The following is a 20,111-nucleotide window of genomic DNA, read 5'->3' on the forward strand; positions in this document are numbered from 1 at the left end:
TAGACAGTTCCCCTGCAGAGCAACCTGGAGCTTGAGCAGTAGACCAGGAAAGCACACATGCCATGAGTGGGGGCAAACTCAGTGTAGCCCAGACACTGCAAGCACTCCCCACACATGCCAGTGATATTTGTTTACAGTGTTCCTTCCTCCCCACAGCACAACTGAAAAAGTGAGCCTAAATAAGTGACCACCTCCACCCCCTTGTGTCAGGGTGGAAATTAGACACTGAAGAGACTTACAAACAGAAGAGGTCAAAATGAACAGAGGGAACCACTTGGGAAGTGACATGTGCAACAGATTAAAACACTGTAGTTGGCACCAACTACATTGGAAGGGGCCTAGAGACCTCAAGAAAAAGTATAAGCTGGAACAAGGAATGATCTGAAACTGAACTGACCCCACAGTGCCTGCAACAGCTCCAGAGAAATTCCTAGATATATTTTACTATTATCATTTTTTAAAATTTTTAAGTCCTTTACTACTCTTTTAATTTTCATTTTTTTTTAATTTTTAGTCTTTTATTTTTTAAATTTTAAAATCTTTAATTCTTACATGCATTCCCAAACATGAACCCCCCTCCCACCTCCCTCCCCAGAACATCTTTCTGGGTCATCCCCATGCACCAGCCCCAAGCATGCTGCATCCTGCGTCAGACATAGACTGGCGATTCAATTCACATGATAGTATACATGTTAGAATGTCATTCTCCCAAATCATCCCACCCTCTCCCTCTCCCTCTGAGTCCAAAAGTCCATTATACACATCTGTTGCAAAAAAAAAAAGTCCCTATGTTCAAAGCAAATTTCATATATACTTTTATAATTTTTGTAATTTTTTTAAATATTGTATTTTTGAAGGTCTGACCTCAACACTAGATTTTTAATCTTTGCCTTTTGGTCTTTGTTATCAATTTTGTACCTTTACAAATCTAATTTTCAGTGCCCATTTTTACTTAGGAGTGTAATTACCAGCTTGATTGCTCTCTCCCCTTTTTGACTCTCTTTTTTCTCCTCCAGGTCACCTCTATCGCCTCCTTCCCCCTTCTTTTCTGTGAATCTCTATGGATATTCCAGGCTGTGGAGAACACTTAGGGAACTGATCACTGACTAGATCTGCATCTCTACTTTTGACTCTCCCTCTTCTCCTGCTGGTCACCTCTATCTCCCTCCTCCCTCTTCTCTTCTCTATGTAACTCCATGAACCTTTTTGGGTGTTCCAGGCTGTGGAGAGCACGTAGGGAATTCATTACTAGCTAGATTGCTCTCTCCCCTTTTGATTCCCCCCCCCCCTTCTCTTACAGGTCACCTCTATCTCCCTCATCCCTCTTTTCTCCATGTAACTCTGTGAACCTCTCTGGGTGTCCCTCACTGTGCAGAAACTTTTCATCTTTAACCTAGATGTTTTATCATCGATGCTGTATAGATGGAGAGGTCTTGAGGCTATTGTAAGAATAAGACTGAAAACCAGAGGCAGGAGGCTTACATCCAAATCCTGAGAATACCAGAGAACTCCTGACTCCATGGAACATTAATTGACAACAGCTCATCCAAAAGCCTCTGTACCTACACTAAAACCAAGCTCCACCCAAGGGCCAACAAGCTCCTGAGCAAGATATACCATGCAAATTCTCCAGCAACACAGGAACATAGCCTTGAGCTTCAATATACAGGCTGCCTAAAGTCACTACAAACCCACTGACATCTCATAACTCATTACTGGACACTTAATTGCACTCCAGAGAGAAGAAATCCAGCTCCAACCACCAGAACACCGACACAAGCTTCCCTAACCATGAAACCTTGACAAGCCACCTGTACAACCCCACCCATAGCAAGTAAACTCCACAATAAAGAGAACTCCACAAACTACCAGAATATGGAACGTGAAAGTGAAGTCACTCAGTCTTGTCTGACTCTTTGTGACCCAATGGACTGTAGCCTACCAGACTCCTCCCTCCATGGGATTCTCCAGGCAAGAGTACTGGAGCGGAATGTCATTTCCTTCCCCAGGGGATCTTCCTGACCCAGGGATCGAACCCAGGTCTCCTGCATTCCAGGCAGACACTTTAACTTCTGAGACACCAGTGAAGCCCAGAATATGGAAAGGCCACCCCAAACACTGCAATATAAACAAGATGAAGAGGCAGAGAAATATACAGCAAGTAAAGGAACAGGATAAATGCCGACCATACCAAACAAAAGAGGAAGAGATAGGGAATCTACCTGATAAAGAATTCCAAACAATGATAGTGAAAATGATCCAAAATCTTGAAAACAAATGGAGTTACAGATAAATAGCCCGGAGACAAGGATTGAGAAGATGCAAGAAAGGTTTAACCAGAACATAGAAGAAATAAAAGAGTCACTATATAATGAATAATGCAGTAAATGAGATTTAAAAAACACTCTAGAGGGAAACAACAGTGGAATAACAGAGGCAGAAGATAGGATAAGTGTGGTAGAAGACAGAATGGCAGAAAGAAATGAAACAGAGAGGAAAAAAGAAAAACAAATTAAAAGAAATGAGGACAATCTCAGAGACCTCTGGAACAATGTTAAAAGCCCCAACATTCGAATCATAGAAGTCCGAGAAGAAGAAGACAAAAAGAAAGACCATGAGAAAATACTTGAGGAGATAATAGTTGAAAACTCCCCTAAAATGGAGAAATAAATAATCACCCACGTTGAAGAAACCCAGAGAGTCCCAAACAGGATAAACCCAAGGTGAAACACCCCAAGACACATTTTAATCAAATTAATGAAGATCAAACACAAAGAACAAATATTAAAAACTGCAAGGGGAAAACAACAAATAACACACAAGGGGATTCCCATAAGGATAACAGCTGATCTTTCAATAGAAACTCTTCAGACCAGAGGGAATGGCTGGACATACTTCAAGTGATGAAAGAGAAAAACCTGTAACTCAGATTACTGTACCCAGAAAGGATTTCTTTCAAATGTGAGGTAGAAATCAAGAACTTCACAGAGAAGCAAAAGCTGAGAGAAATCAGCACCACCAAACCAGCTCTCCAACAAATCCTAAAGGATCTTCTCTAGACAAGAAACACAGGAAAGGTGTATAAACTCAAACTCAAAACAACAAAGTAATTGGCAGTGGGATCATACTTATCAATAATTGGGGAAAGCGTCTGTCTACAATGCAGGAGACCCGGGTTCGATCCCTGGGTCAGGAAGATCCCCTGGAGAAGGAAATGGCAATCCACTCCAGTATTCTTGCCTGGAAAATCCCATGGACAGAGGAGCCTGGTTGGCTACAGTCCATGGGGACGCAAAGAGCCAGACACGACTGAGCAACTTCACTTCACTTCACTTCACTTCACCTTAAATGCAAATGGGTTGAATGCTCCAACCAAAAGACAAAGACTGGCTGAATGGATACAAAAACAAGGCCCATATATATGCTATCTACAAGAGACCCACCTCAAAACAAGGGACAAATACAGACTGAAAATGAAGGGCTGTACAAAGATATTTCATGCAAATGGAGACCAAAAGAAAGCAGAAGTAGCAATACTCATATCAGATAAAATAGACTTTGAAGGAAGGATGTGAAAAGAGACAAAGAAGAATACTACATAATGATAAAAGGGTCAATCCAAGAAGAATATATAGCAATTATAAATACATATGTACCCATCATAGGAGCACCACAATATGTAATGCTAACAAGTATGAAAGGGGAAATTAACAGTAACACAATAATAGTGGGAAACTTTAATACCCCATTCACACCTATGGATAGATCAACTAAACAGAAAATTAACAAGGAAACACAAGCTCTAAATGATACAATGGACCAGTTAGACCTAATTGATATCTACAGGACATTTCACCTCAAAAGAATGAATTTCAACTTTTTCTCAAGTGTGCATGGAATATTTCTAGGATAGACCACATCCTAGGCCTTGAATCTAGTCTTGGTAAAATCAAATAAATGAAATCATTCCAAGCATCTTTTCTGATCACAATGTAGTAAGACTAAATGTCAACTACAGGAAAAAAAATATTAAAAATACAAACATACAGAATACAGAAGAAATACAGAAGAAATCAAAAAAGAAATCAAAATATGCATAGAAACGGATGAAAATGAAAACACAACAACCCAAAACCTATGGGACTCAGTAAAAGCAGTGCTAAGGGGAAGGTTAATAGCAATACAAGCTTACCTCAGGAAACAGGAGAAAAATCAAATAAATAACCTAACTCTAAAACTTAAAACAATTAGAAAAAGAAGAAATCTAGAACCCTAGGATTAGTGGAAAGAAAGAAATCACAAAAATTAGGGCAGAAATAAATGAAAAAGAAACAAAGGAGACCTTAGCAAAAAAAAAATCAACAAAACTAAAAGCTGGTTCTTTGAGAAGGTAAATAAATAGACAAACCATTAGCCAGATTCATCAAGAAAAAAAGGGAGAAGAGTCAAATCAACAAAATTAGAAATGAAAATGGAGAAATCATAACAGAATAAAACAGAAATACAAAGGATCATAAGAAATTATTATCAGCAACCATATGCCAATAAAATGGAAAACTGGGAAGAAATGAACAAATTCTTAGAAAAGTTAGAAAGTTAGAAAAGTGTAACTTTCCAAACCTGAACCAGGAAGAAACAGAAAATCTTAACAAACCCATCACAAGCACAGAAATCGAAACTGTAATCCAATATCTTCCAGCCAATTAAAAGCTTTTGCACAATAAAGGAAACTGTAAGCAAGGTGAAAAGACATCCTTCAGGATGGGAGAAAATAATAGCAAACGAAGCAACTGACAAAGAATTAACCTCAAAAATATGCAAGCAGCTACTGCAGCTCAACTCCAGAATAGAAACTACCCAGTCAAAAAATGGGCCGAAGAACTAAATAGACATTTCTCCAAAGAAGACATACAGATGAGTAACAAACACATGAAAAGATGTTCAACATCATTCATTATTAGAGAAATGCAAATCAAAGCCACAATGAGGTACCATTTCATGCCAGTCAGAATGGCTGCAATCCAAAAGTCTACAAGCAATAAATGCTGGAGAGGGTGTGGAGTAAAGGGAACCCTCTTACACTGTGGGTGGGAATGCAAACCAGTACAGCCACTCTGGAGAACAGTGTGGAGATTTCTTAAAAAACTGGAAATAGAACTGCCATACGACCAAGAAATCCCACTGCTGGGCATACACAGCAAGGAAACCAGAAGGGAAAGGGACACATGTACCCCAATGTTCATAGCAGCACTGTTTATAATAGCCAGGACATGGAAGCAACCTAGATGTCCATCAGCAGACAAATTGGTAAGAAAGCTGTGGTACATATACACAATGGAGTATTACTAATCCATTGAAAAGAATACATTTGAATAAGTTCTAATGAGGTAGATGAAACTGGGGCCTATTATATAGACTGAAATAAGCCAGAAAGAAAAACACCAATACAGTATACTAAGTCATATATATGGAATTTAGAAAGATGGTAATGATAACTCTGTATGTGAGACAGCAAAAGAGACACAGATGTATAAAACAGTCTTTTGGACTCTGTGGAAGAGGGTGAGGGTGGGATGGTTTGGGAGAATGGCATTGAAATATGTATATTATCATATATGAAACAAATTGTCAGTCCAGGTTCAATGCATGAGACAGGGTGCTTGGGGCTAGTGCACTGGGCTGACCCAGAGGGATAGGATGGGGAAGGACATGAGAGGGAGATTCAGGATGGGGAACACATGTACACCTGTGGCGGATTAATGTCAATGTACGGCAAACCAATGCAATATTGTAAAGGAATTAGCCTCCAATTAAATTAAATAAATTTATACTAAATAAATAAATAATTTTAAAAACAGAAAAATGTGAAAAAAGAAAAAACAAAAACACAAGCCCAGGACCAGATGGCTTCACAGCTGAATTCTATCAAAAATTTAGAGAAGGGCTAACACCTATCCTGCTCAAACTCTTCCAGAAAACTGCAGAGGAATATAAACTTCCAAACTCATTCTATGAGGCCACAATCACCCTAATACCAAATCCAGACAAAGATGCCACAAAAAAAAGAAAAATACAGGCCAATATAACTGATGAACATAGATGCAAAAATCCTTAACAAAATTCTAGCAATCAGAATCCAACAACACATTAAAAAGATCATACACCATGACCAAGTGGGCTTTATCCCAAGGATGCAAGGATTCTTCAATATCCACAAATCAATCAGTGTAATACACCGCATTAACAAATGGAAAAATAAAAGCCATATGATTATCTCAACAGATGCAGAGAAAGTCTTTGACAAATTTCAACATCCATTTATGATAAAAACGCTCCAGAAAGCAGGAACAGAAGGTACATACCTCAACATAATAAAAGCTATATATGACAAACCCACAGCAAACATTATCCTCAATGGTGAAAAACTGAAAGCATTTCCCCTAAAGTCAGGAACAAGACAAGGATGCCCACTTGAACCACTACTATTCAACATAGTTTTGGAAGTTTTGGCCACAGTAATTGGAGCAGAAAAAGAAATAAAAGGAATCCAAATTGGAAGTAAAACTCTCACTGTGTGCAGATGACATGATCTTCTACATAGAAAACCCTAAAGACTCCACCAGAAAATTACTAATCAATGAATATAGTAAAGTTTCAGGATATAAAATCAACACACAGGAAGTCCTTGCAATCCTATACACTAATAATGAGAAAATAGAAAGAGAAATGAAGGAAACAATTCAATTCACCACTGCAACAAAAAGAATAAAATACCTAGGAATATATCTACCTAAAGAAACTAAAAACCTATATATAGAAAACTATAAAACACTGGTGAAAGAAATCAAAGAGGACACTAATAGATGGAGAAATATACCATGTTCATGGATCGGAAGAATCAATATAGTGAAAATGAGTATACTACCCAAAGCAGTCTACAGATTCAATGCAATCCCTATCAAGCTACCAGCGATATTTTTCACAGAACTAGAACAAATGATTTCACAATGTGTATGGAAATACAAAAACAAACAAACAAACCTCGAATAGTCAAAGCAATCTTGAGAAAGAAGAATGGAACTGGAGGAATCAACCTGCCTGACTTCAGGCTCTACTACAAAGCCACAGTCATCAAGACAGTATGGTACTGGCACAAAGACAGAAATATAGATCAATGGAACAAAACAGAAAGCCCAGAGATAAAACGATGCACCTATGGACACCTTATGTTTGACAAAAAGTGGTGCTGGGAAAACTGGTCAACCACTTGTAAAAGAATGAAACTAGAACACTTTCTAACACCATACAAAAATAAACTCAAAATGGATTAAAGATTTAAACATAAGACTGGAAATTATAAAACTCCTAGAGGAGAACATAGGCAAAACACTCTCTGACATAAATCACAGCAGGATCCTCTATGACCCACCTCCCAGAATAATGGAAATAAAAGTAAAAATGAACAAATGGGATCTAATTAAAATTAAATGCTTCTGCACAACAAAGGAAACTATAAGCAAGGTGAAAAGACAACCTTCTGAACGGGAGAAAATAATAGCAAATAAAGCAACTGACAAACAACTGATCTCAAAAATATACAAGCAACTTATGCAGCTCAATTCCAGAAAAATAAATGACTCAATCAAAAAATGGGTGAAAGGACTAAATAGACATTTCTCCAAAGAAGACATATAGATGGCTAACAAACACATGAAAAGATGCTCAACATCACTCATTATCAAAGAAATGCAAATCAAAACCACAGTGAGGTACCATTTCACGCCAGTCAGAATGGCTGCAATCCAAAAGTCTACAAGCAATAAATGCTGGACAGGGTGTGGAGAAAAGGGAACCCTCTTACACTGTGGGTGGGAATGCAAACCAGTACAGCCACTCTGGAGAATAGTGTGGAGATTCCTTAAAAAACTGGAAATAGAACTGTCATATGACCCAGCAATCCCACTTCTGGGCATACACACTGAGGAAACCGGAAGGGAAAGAGACACATGTACCCCAATGTTCATCACAGCACTGTTTATAATAGCCAGGACATGGAAGCAACATAGATGTCCATCAGCACACGAATGGATAAGAAAGCGGTGGTACATATACACAATGGAGTATTACTCAGCCATTAAAAAGAATATGTTTGAATCAGTTTTAATGAGGTGGATGAAACTGGAGCCTATTATATAGAGTGAAGTAAGCCAGAAAGAAAAACACCAATACAGTATACTGATGCATATATATGGAATTTAGAAAGATAGTAATGATAACCTTGTATGCAAGACAGCAAAAGAGACACAGATGTATAGAACAGTCTTTCAGACTCTGTGGGATGATTTTGGAGAATGGCATTGAAACATGTATAATATCATATATGAAACGAATTGCCAGTCCAGGTTCGATGCATGATACTGGATGCTTGGGGCTGGTGTACTGGGACAACCCAGAGGGATGGTACTTGGAGGGAGGAGGGAGGGGGGTTCAGGATGGGGAACACATGTATACCTGTGGCAGATTCATGTTGATGTATGGCAAAACCAATGCAATATTGTAAAGTAATTAACCTCCAATTAAAATATATAAATTCATATATATATATATAAAGAAAGCTGTATATTTCATATACACAATGCAATATTGCTCTGTGCGTAAAAAGAATGCATTTGAATCAATTCTAATGAGGTGGATGAAACTGGAGCCTGTTATACAGAGTGAAGTAAGCCAGAAAGAAAAACACCAATACAGTGTATTAATGCATATATATGAAATTTAGAAAGATGGTAATGATGACCCTATATGAGAGACAGCAAAGGAAATACAGATGTAAACAACAATCCTTTGGACTCTGTGGGAGAAGGCAAGGGTGGTATGATATGACAGGGTAGAGTTGAAAGTATATATTATCATATGTGAAGTGGATCGCTGGTCCACTGCATGAGACAGGGTGCTCAGGGCTGGTGCACTGGGATGACCCTGAGGGATGGGATGGGGAGGGAGGTGGGAGGGGGCTTCTGGATGTGGAACACATGTGCGCCTATGGCTGATTCATGTCAATGTAGGGCCAAAACCACTACAATATCGTAAAGTAATTCACTCACTTCAGTAACACAGTCGTGTCCAACTCTTTGCAACCCCATGAACCCCAGCTTGCCAGGCCTCCTTGTCCATCACCAACTCTCAGAACCCACCCAAATTCACGTCCATTGAGTCAGTGATGCCATCCAACCATCTCATTCTCTGTCATTCCCTTCTCCTCCTGCCCTCAATCATTCCCAGTATCAGCATCTTTTCAAATGAGTCAGCTCTTCACATCAGGTGACCAAATTAATGGAGTTTCAGCTTCAACATCAGTCCTTCCAATGAACACCCAGGACTGATCTCCTTTAGGATGGACTGGTTGGATCTCCTTGCAGTCTAAGGGACGTCTTCTCCAACACCACAGTTCAAAAGCATCAATGCTTCGGTGCTCAGGTTTTTTTGTAGTTCAACTCTCACATCCATATGTGACCACTGGACAAACCATAGCATTGACTAGACGGACCTTTGTTGGCAAAGTAATGTCTCTGCTTTTTAATATACAGTCAAGGTTGGTCATAACTTTTCTTCCAAGGAGTAAGTGTCTTTTAATTTCATGGCTACAATTAACATCTGCAGTGATTTTGGAAACCAAAAAAATAAAGTCAGCTGCTGTTTCCACTGTTTCCCCATCTATCTGCCACGAAGTGGTGGGACCAGATGCCATGGTCTTAGTTTTCTGAATGGTGAGCTTTAAGCCAACTTCTTGACTCTCCTCTTTCACTTTCATCAAGAGGCTTTTTAGTTCTTCATTTTCTGCCATAAGGGTGGTGTGATCTGCATCTCTGAGGTTATTGATATTTCTCCTGGCAATCTTGATTCCAGCTTGCGCTTCCTCCAGCCCAGCGTTTCTCATGATGTAGCCTGCATAGAAGTTAAATAAGCAGGGTGACTAGATACACCCTTGATGTACCTCTTTTAGCTGATCAACCTTTATCAAAAAGGGATCATAAAATGTCAACAGGCCTCTGAGCCAGAAGATAATGTACAAAAAATAAGACCCTTGTTTATGAAATGGTATGCAGGAAGAAACCTAGTATCGATAAAAGTTAATACTGATAGAATGTTGAACTGACTCTGCATTTTTCACTTTGCTTAATGTACAACTCAGGGTATAAAAGCTCCCTCTGAAAATAAAGTGATGGGCCTTGCTCACTGAAGCTTGGTCTCCCCGTGTTGTTCTTTCTTTCTGTTTTTCCTTTTCAGGTTGATTCCCTGGAGTGCAGGGGCCCTCTGAGTTCACTTCTCTGCCCGGGCTTCTAAGACCCACTCGAGAAGGTGCCCAAGGTGAGGAATCTTCTGCTATTCAAGAGGGCGCCTGTGGCCTATGTGAACAGTGCAAGTCCCGTGCTGGGGCTTTATTGGCTTTCTGAGTAAACTAAAGAATATCAGCCTCTTTCTCTCCTTTATTTTCTTAACTGCAAAATTCTTTTCTTATCTGTCTCTACATCTCTTAAATCTCAGTCACCAATGCCATTCATGCTTCAGATACTCTGGATCCAACTGGGGCTGGACCCCGGTACCTACCTGTCTGAATCCAGAGCCCAATTTCTGAGGAAAGCTTTTCCTTCAAGAAATGTTTTGGCTTCTGGGAGAGTGAGATTCACCTATTTCTAAAGTTCATAGTCAGTTACAGCAATGCTGGCAGCATAACAATTTCATGACATACACATCACTCCCAGCTCTGAGTTTCCTACAAACTGAAGCTCCCATAATATTCAGTATGTAGCCAAGTGTGGGCTGAGAAGAATATAGCCGCTACTGATCTTGTGCTCTTGGTAAAATGCAAATGACATCTTGCAAGATCTTCCAGGTCCTGAGATAATATATCTTTGCATTCTGAGCAAGGAAATCTGTTCTCAACACTGAACTTTTGTCCAACTCGTCTTGAAAGCCCCAATACCCCAAGGTTTCAAAAGATAATTATCACTCTGGCTCTCCCTAAAAGTTGCCAACTTGATGTCATGGTTATAATCAAGCCCACTAGTACTCCTCCCTTTTAGGACTCTTTTGAAATTTTCCAGGATGTTCACTTCCTCACCCATCCATCTTGCAGTTTCCCATGCAAGATGTGCTGATTGTTGTCTTCACAACAATCCTATACCTCTCACCACCCACTCTAAACACACACACCATTTTCAGAACTTCTGATCATTTGTCAAAGAACACCTCCTCTGGGATTCAGGACCTAATCTGTTTCCTTGACTTTTTCAAACAGTGAAGCACTTCTTTTACAAACTTGGGCTCGATCTTTTTTTTTCCTTAGGATGTACCCCACTGATCTGATTCCTCACTGGTTTATTGTTCTCTCCTAATTAGACCATGGATTCCTTGAGAGCATACTTGCCTTTTAAAATTCTGTATTTAAGCACCCAGCTCAGTTCCTGGCACATAGTCTGTCTTCTGAATGAAGAAATTAATGAATAAACAGACACAATGAGTGACTTAGAAAAAATCATTTCAGTTCCCAGAAAGATTCAGAATAAGGATCATTACTGTCCTTACAAATTTTTGAGGACAAATTAATTATCACAGGTTCAAAAATTCTAGCAAAATTATAGAACTCAAAAGCATATCAGTAACTGCCAGGGGAGTTGGAGGACAGAATGGAATATAAAGGGACATGAGGGAACTTTGGGGGGTAATAAAATGTTCTATATCATGATTATGTTGGTAGTTATGTCACTATACATATTTTTCAAACTGTCTCAAATTTCACAGTTAAACTTGGTGAGTTTTAATTTGAGTAAATTATATATTAATAAAACTGAACCAAATTACTCTAGATTCTCTCTTATTAATCAGTTGATGAGGAGAAAGTAGTTTAGAAGAGTTGAGGAGGATGACCTTTGAGTTTCAGGATCCAATGTGTTTCTCCTGACTCTAGGTTATAGGCAAACTCTGGATCTGGTGAATTTTTTCTATACAGAGTAGAGATTCTGATCACAATAATATGTGTTAAAGTTTTTAAAATGCAGCCACATCCATTATCTCTTTGGAGCTTCATATCCTGAGAGGGCAAGGCATCATACTATTGCCCCTATTTAACAGAGTCAGAGAATAAGTCTCAAGTTGATCTTAAACAATCTTAAGATTAGCAAACATAGCAAAACCAATATTGGACTCGGGTGTCTTGATTATCAAGTCTGTGTTAATTATACTACATCTAACTGTATTATCTTTCTAGCCTTCGATTTTAAAGCTCCTTTCTTTCTGAGAATCCAGACCATTTGATGTAAGCCATTTTTATTACTATTATTACTCTCATGAAAATACTAAGGATGGACCAGGACTACAAAAACAATTGCTTAAGTATTTCAAGTATTGTGAATGCCATAGAGTTCCCCAAGGATTTCTTGGTGACTTCCATCATTCCCTTTAATCACTGAGTCTGGACAATTTATCCTGCTGGAACCACCTCCCTGGATTTCATTTCCTGAGGCCTTACAAAGTCTGGCTTCCCCAAAGCAAGGGCCTTATCACACATGACTAGTTGTTGCCTTTGAGCATACAAAAACTATTGATTAGAAGTATGCTGATCATTTGTTCTCTGAATAAAAAGAGGACCAGCATGGAGATCTGGCTGAAATGAAAACAGGTGTTCAGATTTGTCTGTTGATGCCATTTGTATTAGGAGTAATGAATCAGTTTGAATCTGGACCAAGGAACTCAAGTGAGGGAAGAATGGCAAGAAAGGAAGTGAGCAGAGGCAGCAAACAGAAGGCAAGCCAAGTGCCATAAAACTTTTCCTCTGGGCCACACTTTGCAACTGCCAAACTAACAAAACAAAACAAAACTCTCAACTTCATGACACCTCTCCCTGACCAAGAGTTTTTGTCATGAAACAGGCTTGAACTGCTGTGACTAGATGTCTATTTCTGAGCAACAATATTCAAGTTGGAGGGTAATGATTAGTGAAAGCTAAGTCACTAGGCCAGATATCTCTGGGGATTGCATTCTTAGCTGTAATTTCTCACCGGGGTTTAACCACAGAGCTGTAGATACTTGTCCCTGCATAAACTGACTCATGCAGACATAGAGACATAATAGAAAACAGATATTGGCACACACCTCAAGCAAAAAGATGCCAATTAAGAGGCCCATTGATACAAATGCATACAAAAAAGTATCAAATGTCAAAATACCCAAAGATAAACTCAGATAAAAAGATATTGATATAGAGATATACAGATATATAGAAAGGGAGAGACAGAAAGGGGGCACACACAAACAAAAACTTCAGTTAGAAAAACACATTGTAGTCATGCTCAAGGACAACCATACATGCATAAAGGAAGTACTCTAATTCAGATATGTAGATGGACAAAGATGCGTATATTTTAATAAGTATATGTGAACAAGCATGCACATGCACAGAGCTATAACAAGAAAAAACTACACTTACTACACTCACATAAGTACTCAACAGACACGGATATGAACACATGGAGGTAGAGAAGCCTCTGAACTCCTAAGCATCAGGTATTATATCTGCATTTATAAAACATCTTCTCCAAGGAAATGCATATAAACATGCCACCCATGTTTATGAACCCAAAGAATATAATAAAAGTAAATCAAATTACATATGCCCTAAAAATCTCACAGTCCACCATCCAGTCTGCTACAGGAAAGGCAGCCAAATACATTGGCAGCAGCAGGGTGTGTGGAAGTCATAAAAAAGTCTTCAATTTATCTCATAGGAAAATTAACCTCAGGGAGAAAAGGTTAATGCTCCTTTTTTTTATAGTCATAAAATAAACCCATTTTAAAACCATTTAAAAAATTGTCTCCATTTCACATACTGGAAGCTCTAATATTTGCAGTTTGTCTAATAAAAAAAAATCTTAGAGAAAATAAATGGTCTTGGATGCCCAGTAAGTTCCAAAGGAACTAAGAAAAGAGATCTTACCTCATTAATATGCTCAGTTCCTGGTCCCTGAGGTTTCAATAATCCACCAATGTTCTTGCAGGTTTCTAGTGTCTTGGAGCCCTGATCCAAGTTATCTGTGGTAAAAGAATACCCTTTAGATTGAATACCGACTGCAGCTTCTTTTAGAGAGGTTCTGGCTGCTGGTCAACCTAGTATACCACTCAGAACCACCAGAACTGAGGTGAGTGAGGCATGGGAGGTAAGGTTATGCTCAAGTGATTCCACTAATGGGGAGAAATATCAGAAAGAGAAAATTTTTGAAAAATACCATTTAAAAATCACATAAAGCTATGCAGAAGTAAACTTAACCAAGGAGTTGAAAGACCTACACTCTGAAAACTATAAAATATTAATGAATGAAATTGGAGATGATAAAAGGGATGGAAAGATATCCAGTGCTCTTGAACTGGAAGAAGTAATATTGTTTAAATGGCCATACTCCCCCAAAGCAATCTACAGATTTAAAGTAATCCCTACCAAAATACTCATGACATTATTCACAGAACTATAACAAATTATCCCAAAATGTATGTGAAGTGAAAGTTGCTCAGTCATTTCTTACTCTTTGTGACCCCATGGACTATACAGTCCATGGAATTCTCCATGCCAGAATATTGGAGTGGGTACCCTTTCCATTCTCCTGGGGATCTTCCCAACCAAGGATTGAATCCAGGTTTCCCACATTGCAGGTGAATTCTTTCCCTGCTGAGCCACAAGGGAAGCCCAAGAATACTGGAATGGATAGCCTATCCATTCTCCAGCGGATCTTCCCGACCCAGGAATTGCATTGCAGGCAGATTCTTTACCAACTGAGCTATGAGGGAAGCCCTCCCAAAATGTATATGGAACCACAAAAGATCCTGAAACCATAAAAATAATGAAATATTGCCATTTTCAGTGATGTAGGTGGACCTAGAGAATAATATGCTTAGTCTAATAAGTCAGAGAAAGAATGTACTATATGCTGCTGCTGCTGCTAAGTTGCTTCAGTTGTGTCCGACTCTGCAACCCCATAGACGGCAGCCCACCAGGCTCCCCTGTCCCTGGGATTCTCCAGGCAAGAAAACTGGAGTGGGTTGCCATTGCCTTCTCCCTATATGCTACTACTTACAGGTAAAATCTAAAAAAGAAAAAAAAAAGTAAATCAGCATGCAAAACAGAAACAGACTCACAGATATAGAAAATAAGCTTGTGATTGTGAAAGAAAAGAGTTAGGGGAGAGGGATAAATTAGGAGTATGAGATTAACAGACATACATGGTCTGACAGACATGGTCTGAGTTTCAGTCTGACCCTAACAAATTTTTCCTGTTTTTTTGCTGTGAGATTAAAAAGCAGTATAAAATCTTGTTCTTACCATAAATGTAGGTTTATGTTCCATATAAAGAAACTTAGTGGGAGAGTAGCAATGCCTGAAGAGCCTGGTGCTGTGCTCTTGATGTGGTGAGCAAGTCTGTGATGGATGGTGAATGTGTTTTCCTGAATTGTTATCACTCCAATGTTGTACTCTTCTTTCCTCCTTTATTTAGAGTATTATGTTAGTAATAATTTTAGAATAATTTTTTTGCCTACAATTTTCCTAATAATTTTTGATGATATAACTTTTCATCCCCCCGTCTACCCAAGGACCTCATTCTTTACTAAAGCTTCTTATTTTGGTATATTTTAGTAGGGTTCAAAACAAATATGTACCAGTATAATTGTCATTTTAACTTTTATATATACCATTGACTTGGCTTACAATAGTTTTATGATTTTAATCACTTATATAGGCCATTTGGTTATCATTTATAAAAAAAAATAATGTGAAGCTAAAGTAATTGCTAAGCTCGGAATGGAAATAAAATCTTCAAGAAAAGTAATTGCCTCTGCTTTATTATGTGCTCAAAATAAATACTGGAAATACTTAGGCACTGAACATGGGATTAAGGGCACTGTTGTTTTAATCTGGTGTATTTGCTTAGAGGAGACAAAATGCAAAAATGGACTGCTAAGTAGATGTTAAAATGTTGTGAAATAGTCTATGTTGCTACTGTTTGGGAATTTGCCCATTTATTGGCTTCAAAAATGAAATTTTTAATAACATAAACTATTATATATAGAATAGATAAGCAACAAGGATATACTATGTAGTATAGGTAGTTATACCTATTATCTTACCCATAACCCATAATGGAATATAATCTACAAAAATACTGAATCCCTATGACATGCCCGTGAAAGTAACATAATACTCTAAATCGACTACACTTCAGTTTTAAAAAAAAGAAAACCTGTAAGAGAATTCAGGTCTTCTAACACCTGGCTCAGTCATTAAGCAAGGTTAAAGGATACCTTCACCACAGATATACTAAACTAATAGATAAAGATATATCAGCTTGTTTTTACCTTGCTGCAGCCAGTGTCTTGGTTAGCATTGCTTACAACTGCCCCAGAGCCATTTAACTGAGTGGCATTAGGTTCTTCTTGCTATACCTTCCAACACTCTAGATCAATATGAACCATCCTCAGTGGGAAATTATTTGATTGTCATTGCCAAAAGAGCTTCTGAGTCAGTCAAGCTTCAAGAGGTTTGAGCACAGCTCAGCAAATATGTGGGGTGATATGCATAAGGGTAATGCTTTCATAGGGTCTGCTCTGGAATTCTGGCCCTTTCAAGTAGGAAGCGCCCCCCCCCCCCCCAAACACACACACACACACACACACACATTTCATTTGGGCTTCCCTCGTGGTTCAGATGGTAAAGACTCTGCCTCCAATGCAGGAGACCCGGGTTCAATCCCTGGGTCAGGAAGATCCCTTGGAGAAAGGAATGGCAAACCACTCCAGTATTCTTGTCTGGAGAATTCCATGGGTAGAGGAGCCTAGCAGGCTACAGGTGATGGGGTTACAGAGTCTGACATGTCTAAGTGACTAACACTTCCACTTTTTCAATACTTCATTTAGAAAGTAAATCTCATTTCCAATATTGCCATATATATATATATATATATATATATATATATACACACACAATATTATCATAATATAATTGATTTTACATATATATATATATAATCAACTGTGTAAGGGCACTGGATAGGTATGAGACATAACTCTTATTTCTTAACTTGTTTATTGTTATTACTATTACTATCATTCCCATCTAGTTGTATAGCACCTCAGAGCTTATAAAGCACTTTTATGTTTGCTATCCACTTTGAGCTTGTAAAGTTCAAATTATTACCCTAACATTACAGTTAAGAAAACTAAATCTCAAAGTAGTAAAGTTATTTATTCCAAATCACATCGCTAATAAGTGACAGAGCCAAGAGTCAAATCCAGGTATGTCTGATTTCAAAATTTTTGCTCCTTCCAGCACACTAGGCTATTGGAGAGCAAACTCCATTGACTTTCTAATTTTGTTCAATAAATATGTGTTGAGTGAATGAGAAAATGAATGAACAATCAGAGGAAGTAGCAAATTCAGGTTGGGACCCATAGTAATGTCTGTTTGTGTGTATGTGGGGTAAGTCCTTGGGTATTCAGAACTGGTAGAGAGCAGTGGGGAGAAGAAAACTGCCATCACTGAGCACCCTGCAAGCCAGAAACTGTGGCAGGGACATTAATGGATTCTGTTTCACTCAATCAATCTTCACAATGATCCCATGAGTCAGATATTATCCAGCATCTCATTCCTCAGATGGTGAAACTGAGGTGCAAAGAGGTTATGCAATTTGCACAAGGTGGTGGAACAGAAATCTGAACCTGGGTCTGTTCAACTTAAAAGCTGATTCTTTTCACTATAATAGTCTGCCTTTGGAAACTCCTGATTAGAAGCCAAGAGAAAGGAACTGGTAGGGTGTTTATAGAGAAACATCTAACGACAGAGACTGAGCACTAAAAAACAAACTGAAGTCCTTCAGGCCTTGAGCAATATGCAGGTCAGGAAGCAACAGTTAGAACTGGACATGGAACAACAGACTGGTTCCAAATAGGAAAAGGAGTACGTCAAGGCTGTATATTGTTACCCTGGTTATTTAACTTCTATGCAGAGTACATCATGAGAAACGCTGGACTGGAAGAAACACAAGCTGGAATCAAGATTGCCGAGAGAAATATCAATAACCTCAGATATGCAGGTGACACCACCCTTATGGCAGAAAGTGAAGAGGAACTAAAAAGCCTCTTGATGAAAGTGAAAGAGGAGAGTGAAAAAGTTGGCTTAAAGCTCAACATTCAGAAAACAAAGATCATGGCATCCGGTCCCATCACTTCATGGGAAATAGATGGGGAAACAGTGGAAACAGTGTCAGACTTTAATTTTTTGGGCTCCAAAATCACTGCAGATGGTGACTGCAGCCATGAAATTAAAAGCTGCTTACTCCTTGGAAGAAAAGTTATGACCAACATAGATAGTATATTGAAAAGCAGAGACATTACTTTGCTGACTAAGGTCCGTCTAGTCAAGGCTATGGTTTTTCCAGTGGTCATTTATGGATGTGAGATTTGGACTGTAAAGAAGGCTGAGCGCCGAAGAATTGATCCTTTTGAACTGTGGTGTTGGAGAAGACTCTTGAGAGTCCCTTGGACTGCCAATCCAACCAGTCCATTCTGAAAGAGATCAGCCCTGGGATTTCTATGGAGGGAATGATGATAAAGCTGAAACTCTAGTTCTTTGGTCACCTCATGTGCAGAGTTGACTCATTGGAAAAGACTCTGATGCTGGGAGGGACTGGGGGCAGGAGGAGAAGGGGGCGACAGAGGATGAGATGGCTGGATGGCACCACGGACTCAATGGACATGAGTCTGAGTGAACTCCGGGTGATGGTGATGGACAGAGAGGCCTGGCGTGCTGCAATTCATGGGGTCACAAAGAGTCGGACACGACTGACCTACTGAACTGAAATGAACTGAACTGAAACAAAACTTAACGGGAATGGGATCCTTGGATCTCATTGCTATCACAGTCAAGGTTGTAAGAAGAGCTGAAACAGTCTTCCCAAATGGGATCCTGATATCATCCTCCTTCCTAGGGATATTTTTAACTCAAGTGTCTGTTTGGGACCTTGAAAACATGGGAACCACTTATATCCCTGAGATGAAAGTGCCAAACTCAGGGGTACATTTTCCCACCCATAGCTTATAAATAAGCCCATAACAGTCCTCAAGGTAGCTATTAATCCTGAATTTGCCAGACTCTCCCTAAGGGAGAGTTATTTGCTTGTTATTTGCTGTTAACAGTCAGGAGGATGGTGGGAGTGGGTCACTGTGATGCAATTGGCAGTGGAGTGGAGCAGCTGCTAAAAAGCTTTTGAATTGCTAAGGGGTTGGGCTCATTTTCTAAGAGGAAGAGAGGAAGGAAACAGCTCTGACCATATCCCCTGCTTTATACCCCTGGCCTGCGGCAGGGAGGAGCGATCCCAGGTCCAAGGAGCAGTGGCTGTGCGGGCTCAGGAGGGCCTAGAGGAGCCATCCCACGTTGAAGGTCAGAAAGGGCGGTGGTGAGGAGATACCCCTCATCCAAGGTAAGGAGCAGCAGCTGTGCCTTGCTGGAGCAGCCATGAAGAGATACCCCACACCCAAGGTAAGAGAAACCCAAGTAAGATGGTAGGTGTTGCAAGAGGGCATCAGAGGGCAGACACACTGAAACCATACTCACAGAAAACTAGTCAATCTAATCACACTAGGACCACAGCCTTGTCTAACTCAATGAAACTAAGCCATGCCTGTGGGGCAACCCAAGATGGGCGGGTCATGGTGGAGAGGTCTGACAGAATGTGGTCCACTGAAGAAGGGAATGGCAAACCACTTCAGTATTCTTGCCTTGAGAAACCCATGAACAGTATGAAAAGGCAAAATGATAGAATACTGAAAGAGGAACTCCCCAGGTCAGCAGGTGCCCAAAATGCTACTGGAGATCAGTGGAGAAACAACCCCAGAAAGAATGAAGGGATGGAACCAAAGCAAAAACAATACCCAGCTGTGGATGTGACTGGTGATAGAAGCAAGGTCCAATGCTGTAAAGAGCAATATTGCATAGGAACCTGGAATGTCAGGTCCATGAATCAAAGCAAATTGGAAGTGGTCTAACAGGGATGGGGGAGCCTGGTGGGCTG

The 20,111-nt window shown here is 39.4% G+C and overlaps 1 protein-coding gene across 4 annotated transcripts in view; it reads right to left on the reverse strand.

The window, feature by feature from the left end:
* ARHGEF9 (Cdc42 guanine nucleotide exchange factor 9) overlaps positions 1–20,111 on the reverse strand; it is a 456,132-nt gene that overhangs the window by 305,149 nt on the left and 130,872 nt on the right. For all 4 annotated transcript variants that reach the window (XM_070291522.1, XM_070291525.1, XM_070291524.1 and 1 more), the window contains one exon: positions 13,994–14,088. In XM_070291522.1, coding sequence (XP_070147623.1) covers positions 13,994–14,088 — 95 coding nt within the window. The remainder of the gene's footprint in view (positions 1–13,993; positions 14,089–20,111) is intronic.

The sequence above is a fragment of the Ovis canadensis genome, chromosome X (assembly GCF_042477335.2).
Source record: "Ovis canadensis isolate MfBH-ARS-UI-01 breed Bighorn chromosome X, ARS-UI_OviCan_v2, whole genome shotgun sequence".
Lineage (NCBI taxonomy): Eukaryota > Metazoa > Chordata > Mammalia > Artiodactyla > Bovidae > Ovis > Ovis canadensis.